Here is a 12,767-nt window from a genome sequence, read left to right as displayed (position 1 = left end):
AATCGCCAGTCGGCGTAAATTTTGATGGTTTCCTTCAGTAGAAGCTTTTGCGCGTCATTTAGACTGTCGACCATATTTTAAAAAGTGTTTGTCATGAAAAGGTACCCCAAATTTTTCAGAAGCTTGCCTCATAGACATATCACCTTGTAGAACCGCTGCCACTGCTCGACGAACATTTATTCTTAGTCATAATTGCATTTTCCTTGGGACTTGCACTAAAGTGGCCATTTTGAAATTGTTGAAAAAAAAATGCTTAAAATTTAACAAAAAAAGTTTGACCAAATATAAAGCAGTTATTTGTTTATTAATATCTAATAAACACATTAATTACGTCTAAGTAAATAAACATTCACATTGTCTTTAAATAAAATCAATTAAAATTGTTAACCCGCAAAACGTCGTTAGAGTACTGTATTGCGCTGTTCGACTTTTTTACAAAAATACCCGACTTCATTTTTACCATTGTGATTCACTTAACCTCATTTGACGGTACCCTTTCAATGAATTAAGTCTAATTTACATAGAGAAAATACGAAGCCAGGTTATGGTTCGAATTACATTTTTGGAGCATATATCAGGACAAGACTTAGAGACTGGTCCTCTCTAGCGATGTTAGAGTAAATACCAGACAGTGTCACGTGATCAGCATTGATCTGATATTTTTCTTTTGCTTTTTTCCTCTTCTAAAGCTCAGTTCAAAGGTTACTGCAGACCACTTTTTGTTAGGTTTGAAATATTGACTTTTCAGTATGTTTACATTTTTCAATACTTGTTCATTAATCGCAAAGCTAAGTACCCATTACCAATTAATTTAAAGAAAAGAAAACTCTGATTTTGCAGGGATTTATCAAAAGAACCGATAACATGACATATAATATCACTCCACTTAACATCTAATATTTATTACGGAAATTTGTGACTTATACACAAATTTCCGTAATAGTGTTCAGCAGATAAGTGTTCGGCAGATGAACCATCATATTATTTTGGAATATTATTGGGATCATTTGTAAACTTGTCAGCATGAGACCTAGGTTCTAAGAGTCACGATTGATGATTTGTTTATTGTTTTTTCTCAAATCACCTAAAATCTCACCCTTAAACCCACAAGTTTTTATAAATATACAGTAGTAGTAGTAGTAATGGTGGGGGGACAGTCTCCGGCGGGTAGGCCTAAAAGTCCCTTTTCGCCAACCCCTGAAACCCTGTCATCACCGCTGACCACCCTTCCAGTCACTTTAAGCAGGCGACCCGTTCTCCTAATGAAGGAGAGCAGGCCTTTCCAGTTAAGGTCCTCTAGTTCCTCTCGCAGGAACGGATCACCCATTGTTTCTCTCCTGATCCTAGCCCATCCTTCGCATTTTCCTATAAAATGATCCCGTTTCCTCCGCCTTGCCCCAACATACTCGAACCGTCTTCCTCCTTCCTCCAACCCAACCCAACCTAATGAGTCTAGCGCATTCCTGCTCTCTTAAACCAGTTTGGAGCTGGTCCTGGGTGCTTGGAGGGCTTTTAATGTAGCCTGGCTGTCGGAGTAAATTATTATTTCAGTATCCGGGACCTCTTTGACTTCTGCCCTGGTGCTCGAGAATGTCGAACACTTTAAAAAACGGCTTGAAAGACTGTCGAATGTCTTCCAAGTGAGAAAGCTTGTCCTCGATCGGTATCGCTACGATACACTCCAGCTCCTGACAGCCCTGTGTGGGCCATTCTTGAATGATTCTGTGTACCATATTTGCAAATTCTTTCGAGGTCGAGCCTCTTTGTTAGGCCATTCTTCTCTGCTTGCTATGTCAACCTCAAACAAACCTCCTAACCACACAGTGTTCTCTAGCTTTGCATTGAGGAGCAGCAAAATTGGCATTTTCTTGTCTATAAGTTTGGTGATGCATGCCCTGCTACCCCGGGTAGATAAATATCTAAAAAATTACCATTTTTTAAAATACTATTGTCTTTTCTATAGGCTATTCAAATAATCATTTGTCAATTTATTTTAATTGCCTGTCTCAAAGAGAATATTTTTATTATTGATTTAAAAAAGAAATTAATAACTAATAAAGATTTTAAAAAAATCTGCTTCAAAACACAGATATGTTGTAAGAACAGCGGAAATCGTTCAGAATTAGAAGGTAAACTACTCTTTTTACTTGTTCAGTTGAAGAAAAGCCTATCGAGCAAATGGGATATATTGAAAAGGAATGTTTTAAGTCAAGGAATAGTGTTTCAGACAAGGGGGTGGAGTTCCTGAACTGTATGCAAGAGCCATGGCTACAAATCGATGACGTTGACAATTTAATGCATACCAAACAGATGTCGAGTTGGTATTAACAAGAACAACGGCATTCACACAATCTATTACCAAAGACTTTTTTTTCTATTACCTTTTCTTAAAATTTTGTTACTTATATTTTACAAATAAATTTCCAAATTTTTAGTTAATTGTCTTTTATTAACTTCAGCCCCTAGATCTTTTTGATGTGTGTATTTAAAGAATAAAATGCAATTTTGAACTTTTAAAATAGTGTTAAAAGATCGGATTAATTTCCATAAATATGGAAAATATATCGAGCAGAACTTATTTGGGCGAATGTAAAAATTTGATTTTCGTCTCTGATTCCGTTGCTAACTCTCATGATGTAGAAGAAGATAATAGGCGAATAACAAAAAGAAAAAGGAAAAAGATTGTAGCCTGCAAAATTATTTGGCCACACGCCAGAGACTTAAACTTACTTCCGGTCCACATTGCCAGAAACTTTCGGCCGATTATTTGTCATTCATTGACTTCGCCAATTCGGTTTGGTATTGTAGCGAAGTCACGTAGGTCGTTACTGTTAGATTTTAGTTAGAGAATGGACGTCATCCAAAACATATTAACTAGCATTAAATAAAGTATTACAGAAGATTAAATTAGCCATCAGTTATTGGTTTTTCAATGTTGAACCTTTTTTAAGTTAAATGTATAACGTATTAATTAAATTACAAAAATTGTATTGAATATAACTTTATTTACAGGTACGTACCCCAACCGCAACCACAAGAACCCTTCTACAGTTCCTACCAAACGACATATGAAAGGTATAATAAACCTACCTTTACCGCAAGCGATCCATACATGAGACGTGATTTATCCTATCACTATAGATTACCAGTACAATATGGTAGCATAGGACATCAATCATCATACCAAAAAATTAGGTAAGGATTGATACAATATGTAGCAAAATTAGGTACAGGTGACGTCAGTGATGATCTATTTACGTTAACTTGCATGGAATAGTCCGGGCGTTTAGGTACTGTATAATTTACATATTGTATATACAAATACCTATACTTTTGATGGTAACAACTTAAGGTACTTATAAAATCCAATTTGCACAATAAAAATTATCTTTTTATTAAAAAAAATATTTTTTTTGCAATAATTCAATAAATATAATAATCCACTTCTAAAAATGGTAATCCACTAATATGTAGGTGTTCAAAACAAATGAGTTGGTGTTCAGCTTTACAGGTTCATATATACAGATTTTTTCCTTATTTTTTTTATCTATTGACGATAATTAATAAACCACAATTCCATGATAACAAATGGATTACTCTCAATATTCAAAATATGATGCGAGAAAGAGAAATTCTTTATAAATTAGCAGTTTTTCAAAGAGTATAGAATGAAAAGGAAATATTTAGTTAAATCAGAACAGAAAAAAAAATTTGCACAGACGACTGATCAAATTGAAGGCAGGGAGACACAATGTCGCCAAACTCTTTATAACCATTCTGGAGTTCAAAGAGTGGAAGAACTGCACTGGAAAGAGAAGGATATGAACATAGATGGTCAACACCTAATAAATCTGCGCTTTGCGGATGATATAATACTACTGTTAGACAACCTTAAAGATATTAAGTAGATGCTACAGAAACTACAGGAAGTATGCTCTGAGATTGGTTAAAAAATCAACTTTTCAAAGATGAGAGGTCATGTAGACAAACCTGGTCCCTAATGAAAGGTTGTCTTTTAGTGAAAAAAAGGTAGAACTTGTGAATAGCTATGTATACCTGGGTCATGAAATGAGAATAACCAGAGACAATCAAACATGTGAGCGGAAGAGAAGAATTAAACTTTCCTGGGTTGCCTATGGAAGACTGAATGATGTATTTAGAGCAAAAGTACCAATGTCACTAAAATGAAAAGTTTTCAATCAGTGCGTCTTGCCGGTGTTTATTTACGGGGCAGAAACCTTAATTCTAACTACCGCGTCTGCCAGGAGCTGAGAATAATCGAACAAAAAAATGGAGACGCCTATATTTGGGTTTCGTTGCGGGATCAAATCCAAAACAAAGATCTGCCGAGGAGAACTGGTGTTACTGAATGTTATATCATGAATCGCTCGAATAACAGACTAGAGATAGACGTTATGGACAGATGGAAAGTTATGAGCCGTGAAACCGATTTTTGTATGCCTGCATCGAAGAAGAGAAGTGAGCCTCATTGAGAACCTTCGGTTCTTCGTCCGTTGAAAATCTGTGTGACCAATGTGCTTCAGGAAATTGGAGAGATAAAAACCTAAAAGCACTAGGTCAGGAGAATATGGAGGGTGGTTCAAAACTTCCTATCTAAAGAAAAGTTAAAACGTTGATATAAATAAAATCATCCAATGAAGTCTTTACTTGAGGCACCACTTGTGCACACTCGTACTATTCATGACTATCACCACAAACAGTTTTCTTCTCTTTAAAAATCGCAACGAGGTAGAAGATTGCAGAGTATTTTGAAAATAGGAGTTAGTCTACACGGCAATGTTGCCAACATATTAAAAGCATGTGTTATAACCATGAGAGGCCAATTACTTTTTGGTATGCCTTGTACTTTTGCAAAATGGACTCAATGATTTCATTTATACCATTGTACAAGCTCTTTACTACAAGATTATCAGTAAAGACTTAAAGAGTAATATTTTAAAATGTTTATAAAAATTAGGTAAACGTTTCTTAAAATCAACGCTATGAAGGCCAAACTTATGGTAATAGGTTACCAGCCTATCATTAATACCGCAAATTTTTAGAGCAAGTATCACGACTTTTAATCTAGGCGCCATGATCAACGAAAGATAGGACTGCGCTGAAGAATTTAAACTTAGAACGAGTTAAGCAAAAATAATTTTTTTTAGCTTAAAAACTTAAGCTTGACAATCAGCTTGCAGTCTCCCGCTGGCACTTAGACTACTGGTAATATAGTGGTACATATAGTGTAGTATATACAGTGAGGACGCGCAAGTTGGAACAAATTCATTTAAAATTCAGGAGTGTGTTCGAAAAAAAATGCTCGAACAAGTCTATTTATATTTTTTGTCGCGATTTTTTTGAATGATGAATTCATGTATACAGGGTGAACCAAAAATAAGCAACGACCATTAACTTCAATTTTTCAAATTGAAACACTTACTTTTTATTTCATTTTTGAATTCTCCATTTTAAGTATATTTTGTATACCATGTCTTATACCTAATAAAGTCGAAATTATACCCATTTGTAATGACGTCATTTTTGTTTATCTTTATTTAGCATATTCCAAACAGCGGCGACAACAAACTTTTGAAAAAAATTGGTGTCTGATGATTATTCATCTTTTATATACTAGATTATGTGAAATATCTGTCACTGTCAATCAAAAATATTGGTTTGTCAACTTGTTCTTGAAAGTTATTTCGAAAAGTGTTAGATAATACCTAAAAAAAGATATAATAGGTATAATGAACAATCGCAGCTGATGATTTTAAATATATTGGCTTTTTTTCAACTGGAAAAGGAACAAGTCCGAAACGGAATTGCACTTCAAATAGAGAATGTGATAGAGCGAGCCGCAGATGCAACAAAATTGAGCACAACAACGATCGCAAATATAAAGAAGAATGGGATAAAATCAGATCAGGATTACGCAGCCCATATATTTTCCAAGCAAAAGACAGCAAAAACCAAAATTACAACATATTTGAAACATAGAATTCGGGACACAATTTATTCTATGTACGCCAGAAAAGAATATGTAATATTGGCAACAATAAGAGAAAAGTTCAGGGAAGAAATTGAATATTTTGAGTTTTTCATTGACTCCTTAAGAAGATGGATCAATAGTATAGGCTTCAAGTGGAAAAAATCAAATAACAGAAAATATTTGATGGACTTGCCAAATATTGTTCATAAAAGAATCAATTTTTTAAGGGAGTATATCAAAAATAGAAATGTAGGTCCGGAAGGTTTTACTCCAGTTTTCATTGACGAGACGTGGATTTTTAGCAAGGGATCATTTCGTAATAGCTGGCAAGATGACACCAAGCACACGAATTCAAAGAAAAACAGTGAAGGTAAAAATTATCTGGTTATCTTTTTAGATTTTTTTAATAAAAACTATTGCCCTTGTAAGGGCCCTCTAACTTCATAATTTCATCTATTTCATAGTTTCATATAATTTTTCTCTAAGACAATATGAGGGACTTTAACTCCATACACTACTCGTATGTGCATGGAACATTACTTATTAATTATATTAAATTTATGTTCTGGAAGAATGATTTCTAAAATAAGAGAATTGAATTATCTTTTATTTTTAAGGTCATCGTTATATCGTGGTCCACGCCGGAACCAAAGATGCCTTCATCAAGGGTGCAAATGTAATATTCCAGAGTGGATTAAAGACGGGAGATTATCATGACAATATGAACAGGAAAAACTTCGAAAACTGGTTTAAAACTCAGCTGGTTCCAAATCTTCCCCCAAAGTCATTTATAATCATGGACAATGCAAGTTACCATTCTGGTTTATTAAAAGAAATCCCGAGAAAATCTTGTACAAAGCAGAGACTGACCGAATGGTTAAAGAAAAAGAATATTGGTTTCCAGAAAAAGCCATGAAAGATAAAATATGGAGTATTGCACGCAGAAACTGCCCTAGTGAAAAAAAGTACTTTCTTGATGAATATGTTAAACCTTTAGGACACAAAATTTTGCGACTGCCACCATATCATTGCCAGTTTAATGCAATTGAAATGGTATGGTCGGAATGTAAACGAAAATATGATCAATATATTTCCAATTTTAAGGGGTCACCTTCAGAAGTTCTGACTACATGGGAAAGGGTAATAAACGAAATTTCTATAGATCATTGGCAAAAATATGTTTTTCATACAGAAAAGGTAATTGAAAAGGCTTGGGAGGCAATACAAGTTAACAAGTGTGTGATGACTATGACATTCTGCGACTTGTGATTACGACTGACGAAGACGACGATGACGAAGACAATATCTCTGATTTCAGTTCTGACTCTGACAATACTGACGAGATTGATTAGGCTTTTTTTGTTCTAGCAAATTTTATTTTATGATCGTCGTTTAAGTATTCAATCATATCGTTGCAATTTCATTAACTTGGTAATGCAATATGGCGTGTTTTCTTTGAGTTTGTATGTTTTATTTTTTGGAATGGTATTTTTATTTTAATGTGTTAACATATTCCTTTATGCAGCTTTTTTTTCATGAACAAGTAAATTAAGTTGTCAGTATTTAAATTTTTCCCAGTGAGTTAAAATAATTTTATACCATTATTCACAATTTTTGTAAGCTCGGTTTTGTTACGTCTACTGCTCGTGCCGAATTCTACTTTTCAAATATGTTGTAGATTTGGTTTTTGCGGTCTTTTGCTTGGAAAATATATGAGCAGCGTAATCCTGATCTGATTTTATCCCATTCTTCTTTAGATTTGCGATCGTTGTTGTGCTCAATTTTGTTGCATCTGCGGCTCGCTCTATCACATTCTCAATTTGAAGTGCAATTCCGTTTCGGACTTGTTGTTTATGTCCCATTATTTATGATTAATTATAATAATATTTGTTAATTGTTAAGTTTGTTAATAATACAATAAATACTACAAGATTTTTTTAAATTTTTTGGAAATGAAAGTATATACACGAATATAAAAATATAATAATATGCTGCTAAAATAAATCATTTGTTAATTTCTGAACGTATAAAAATACATAGCAGACTATTATTTTCTGAAGGCGATGATAAAGTTTCCAACCTAATATTGATCGCCAAAAATATCTACGCCATACGTTTTTTCTCACCTGGATGACGTAACTACAAATGGGTATGACTTTACTAACATAATTAATAAATTTGCAACTGTTTGGGTCATTTGAGCATATTCAAAAATGTTTTTTCATAGTTTTTAACAGGTATATTTGATTGTTGACACCTTGTCACCATTTAGTCGCATGGAAACATTTTGAAATGTAAATGTCAGTAAGTGTCAAGTCCAGTTGCAAAGTTTAAAAGTATGGCGCATTTAATTGATAAACAAGTAATTAAAATTTTAATGATGGTAGGATATGGCGACAAAACTCGAACACTGGCCGAAGTTTGCGATATGTTTAACAATAAGTACCCGGAGAGACTCATTACATGTCCGGTAGTAAGCAAGATTGAAAAAAAGTTTAGAGATTTTGGTCATGTTAGAGACAAATTTGACCTAGACCGTCTTACGCTTCCAGAAAACAGACAATTAGATATTTTGCTCGATTTACAAGAAAATCCACATAAATCAACTCGACAAGTTGCTGCAGATCAGTCGGTTAGTAAATCATGTGTTCAAATATTTGCATAGGAATAAATGCCATCCATATAAAATTCATTTCATTCAGGAGCTTATTGAAAATGATCACATCCGCAGAATAGAGTTTTGCGAAATAATGATGAATAAATGTAATGCAAACCTACAATTTTTAAGTAAGATTTTTTTTTCCGACGAGGCAAGTTTTTTTTTAAATGGTTCTTTAAATAGGCAAAATTTTCGTTATTGGGCAACAGAGAATCCACACTGGAGTATGGAAAGTCACACCCAATTCCCCAAGAAGTTAAACGTATGGGCAGGAATTGTGGGCACGTCAATTGGAGGTCCCTATTTTATTGAGAGCGCACTTACCTCTGAAAGATATTTAGAGTTGCTTCAAAATCAGATACTACCTAGTTTAATTGCACTTTATCCAAATGGTGAAAACCCATTTATACCGGCAGATTCGATATGGTTCCAACAGGATGGCGCTCCCCCCACACTATTCCTGAACAGTATGATATTACTTTACCAACATTTTCCCAAATAGATGGATTGGAAGGGGAGGTTTTATTGAATAGTCCGGAAGATCACCAGAGTTAACCCCATTGGATTTTTATCTATGGGGTTATCTAAAATCTAAAGTTTGTTTTGATAAACTTTACATTTTGATGATTTTTGATGATTTAGATTGAGAATTTATTTTAAATTTTTTGTTTTGTTTTTTTATAAACTGTTCCAAAAATTCATGGTTATTTATAAAAAAATTTAATCGCAAATTTCCTAATAAATATTGAGGTTAGGTATAAGACATGGTATACAAAATATAAATTTTATAATAATAATAGTTAAAATTTTATACCAAATTAAAAAATAAAATAAAAAATGGGAGTTTTTATTTTAAAAAATTAAGTTGACAGTCATAGCTCATTTTGGTCTACCCTGTATTCATGAAAAAAATCGCGACAAAAAATAAAAATTTACGTGTCCGAGCGTTTTTTTTTCGAACACACCCCTGAATTTTAAATGAATTTGTTCTAACTTGCGCGTCCTCACTATATAGTGTATATATAAAATATTATGTATAAAATATAGTATATAGTATATAGTGTATAGCCCATCTTACTATGCGGTTCAGAAATGTTGTCTCTTAAAGTTAGAACTCTGAACCACATCGAGGCATTTGAAATGTGGAGTCTCTCGCGCATGTTATGGACGGTACATACCACGAATAAAGACATTTTAAGAGATGAAGGCTACAAACAAAGTTTCGTACCTCAACCACATCACTAGAGGAGGTCAATATTCTATTCCTAAACTAATTTTACTAGAAAAAATAAAAGGATGTCGAGGCATAGAAAGAAAACAACACTTCTGGCTAAAAAACATACTAAACGGGTGTAATTGTATGAAGACTTTAGACAATCGCCAACCTTTATAAACAGTTCATTTTTCTTCGTGGGTATATAAAAGAACGAGTCTATAAATGAAAATGCAATTATTAAGAAAAATTTCGCAAGAAGGAATTTCTGATAAGGTACAACAAATACGAAATATCCTGCCAGCATTTGAAAATTGCAATTTTATTAGACGCTGCCGGCTATGGATGTTTCTTTCTAAGAAAAATCATGTTATTCTCATTAAATCAGCATTTATTTTTAAACCATATTTTGGGTTAGAAATAAAAATATTTTTATTGAATTGAAACTGAAATAACAAGATATTTTTCATAAAGTAAAATATTATTTTAATTAGCAAGAAATTTAGTAGTATTTACTTGTTATATAGTTCTTAAAATTATCAAAGGAAATTTTTAAATAAAAGAAATTAAGCTGCATATCATGTTTATAAACATAGTTCAAATGATAAAGATAAGTAATCCTGCTAATTTATTTTTAAAGAAAAAGCCAAAAATGTCCTTGGTTTTTTTTACAATATATTAGAACAATATTTTCATAATTTCAAAACATGAAAATTAAAACTATTTGAAAACGGCGAGGAATTGACGAGTATTTTTTATTAGAAATGACCTCTAAAACAACCTGTATATAAACCTCCTATTTTCTATAAAGGAGAAAATAAGATTTTTACATTAAGGAGACATACTACTCCTTTGAGTTATACTACTTGTAGAAAGTTGAAAATATATCACTCCAATAAAATTCTAAATATTTTCTAAACTATTAGATTTTGGTATAGGACATATATATATATCGATAAATAGCTTTTTTTACTCTTTTTAAAAATGCTATATAAAATACAGGGTATTCTATTTAAAAAAACTGAAATATTGCGAATTGAAAATTTAAAATATATCTCATTACCTGAGACGCCCTGTATAAATTAAAAATACCCGGACACCGTCGATCAATAGGAGGTAGTCTTAAGTCCTGATAAGAATTTTATTGAAAATTTAAATAATTACCAGCATTACTTAACATTGTATGCCGAGGACATAAATATGCTAAAAAAAATACAAAACCTTAATTTCTGTCTAATTTACACATAATTCAGATAGGTAGTTCCTATGAAGGTTACCTTTATTTCTCCCAAGAAATCTAAAAATATATGAGTGTCCTATTTAAAATTCTGGTGTTAAAGTCGGTGCAGCACTTCTTGAACACCCTGTATTAATGAAACTGAAATAATTTAAAAATTTGCTTAAAACGAAAGCACTTCTGTAAGAATTTTTTTTTGCATACCCCGTAGATTCTGCGAAAAGGTTTGGGCCCCTAATAAAAAGGCCACCATGTACATACACGCGTATCTTATCAGCTTACAAAAAATATTTTTATGTTAGCGCGTATCTTATACCTAAATGTAAAGCAGTCTTTAAAAAGGGCTTTACTATCAATCACGGCTGTTCACCATAATAATTCTTAAACCAATAAATTGTCGGTTAAGAAAACTGTATTTGATCTGACCCAAAATGGCAGGAAGTAACAAACTATGATAGACCTCATGGACATCTATAGTTACTACAGTTCTAGACTGATAAAATAATTTTAGCCTACCTCCTTACATAGTGATATAGACAGTGCCAAATATGCAATTACTACTACAAGAAAAAAGTTGGAACATAAAAGTGCCTATACTACTATGACGTTGTTCATACTGTAAAATATATTATTCAGGAATATTAAAGGTCGTCGACAGACTGAGAGAAAGTTAGTTGCAGAAAACAATATAGGCAAGATGGAGAAATGTAGATTAAAAAGTTTTAAGAAAATGTAGTTTCAGTTTTTAGAAAACTTTAGCTACCAAAATGAAAATACTTTAGACGAAGATGTATAGCACAGGTAAAAAGATATTCCATAAGAAATGCTATAATATAATTCAAAATAAGGGACGTCTGGACGTCTTTGAAATTATAACGCTCCAATAAATAAAGATAAATTAATTTAAAATTAGGTAATTTGAAAGCCAACAGATTGTCCAAGATTACCACGTCTAAATTTTAAAATTCCTAATAATTACAATGTTACTATGAAAATAACTGCCACTATTATTCAATTAATCATCCACCGTGGATAGTGGTTATGAGAGCAAGGGACTCACATTATTTTCATATAAACTAATAAATAATTTTGTATGCAGGTACATGATACAAAATTTTCAGTTAAATCACCATTCTTATTTTGACTCATTACCTAAGTCTTTCAATCACCACAAGCTAATTATACAGTCCAATTTTCGAACTTTCATTCGACGACGTCGTTGAGGAATATCTCCAATCGTTCTGAATGGTGAACTACCAATAACTATTCCACAGGCTTATATACTAAAGATATGTGACATCCAGTCATGTGTAAAGTGCATAGATCTTACAGTGTCCTGACAGTAGGGGTCTCCAGATGTTGGGAATATCAATATTAGGCTGGCTGAAGTTTCCTTGGTTTTGCGTCATTTAAGTTGCATCTAGGAATGTGCGTTTCTTCCAATATTGCTTCTTGTACAAAATATTTCTTCTGTCCAATGTATATTGGACCATTGGACCAAGCGTGTTGTACTATTCCTGATCTGGAAACCACTCTTGTTCGGGTCCACTATTCTTTTGTCCTAACTGCCAGTGCTCGGTTTGTCTTGCCTACGTATGATATTTCTACATATATAGGCAAGAAGTCTTTCCTACTGGGTATAAAATCTATCTTTAAATCGAAAATA

The 12,767-nt window shown here is 32.8% G+C and overlaps 1 protein-coding gene across 1 annotated transcript in view; it reads left to right on the top strand.

Moving 5' to 3' along the window:
* Positions 1 to 12,767, top strand: part of LOC126735679 (uncharacterized) — a gene marked incomplete at its 5' end in the record, with an annotated part of 345,800 nt that overhangs the window by 161,353 nt on the left and 171,680 nt on the right. The window contains one exon of the mRNA XM_050439744.1: positions 3,013 to 3,195. Coding sequence (XP_050295701.1) covers positions 3,013 to 3,195 — 183 coding nt within the window. The remainder of the gene's footprint in view (positions 1 to 3,012; positions 3,196 to 12,767) is intronic.

Source organism: Anthonomus grandis, chromosome 4 (assembly GCF_022605725.1).
Source record: "Anthonomus grandis grandis chromosome 4, icAntGran1.3, whole genome shotgun sequence".
NCBI classification, from domain to species: domain Eukaryota; kingdom Metazoa; phylum Arthropoda; class Insecta; order Coleoptera; family Curculionidae; genus Anthonomus; species Anthonomus grandis.
This window is presented reverse-complemented; position numbering and strand designations above follow the sequence as displayed.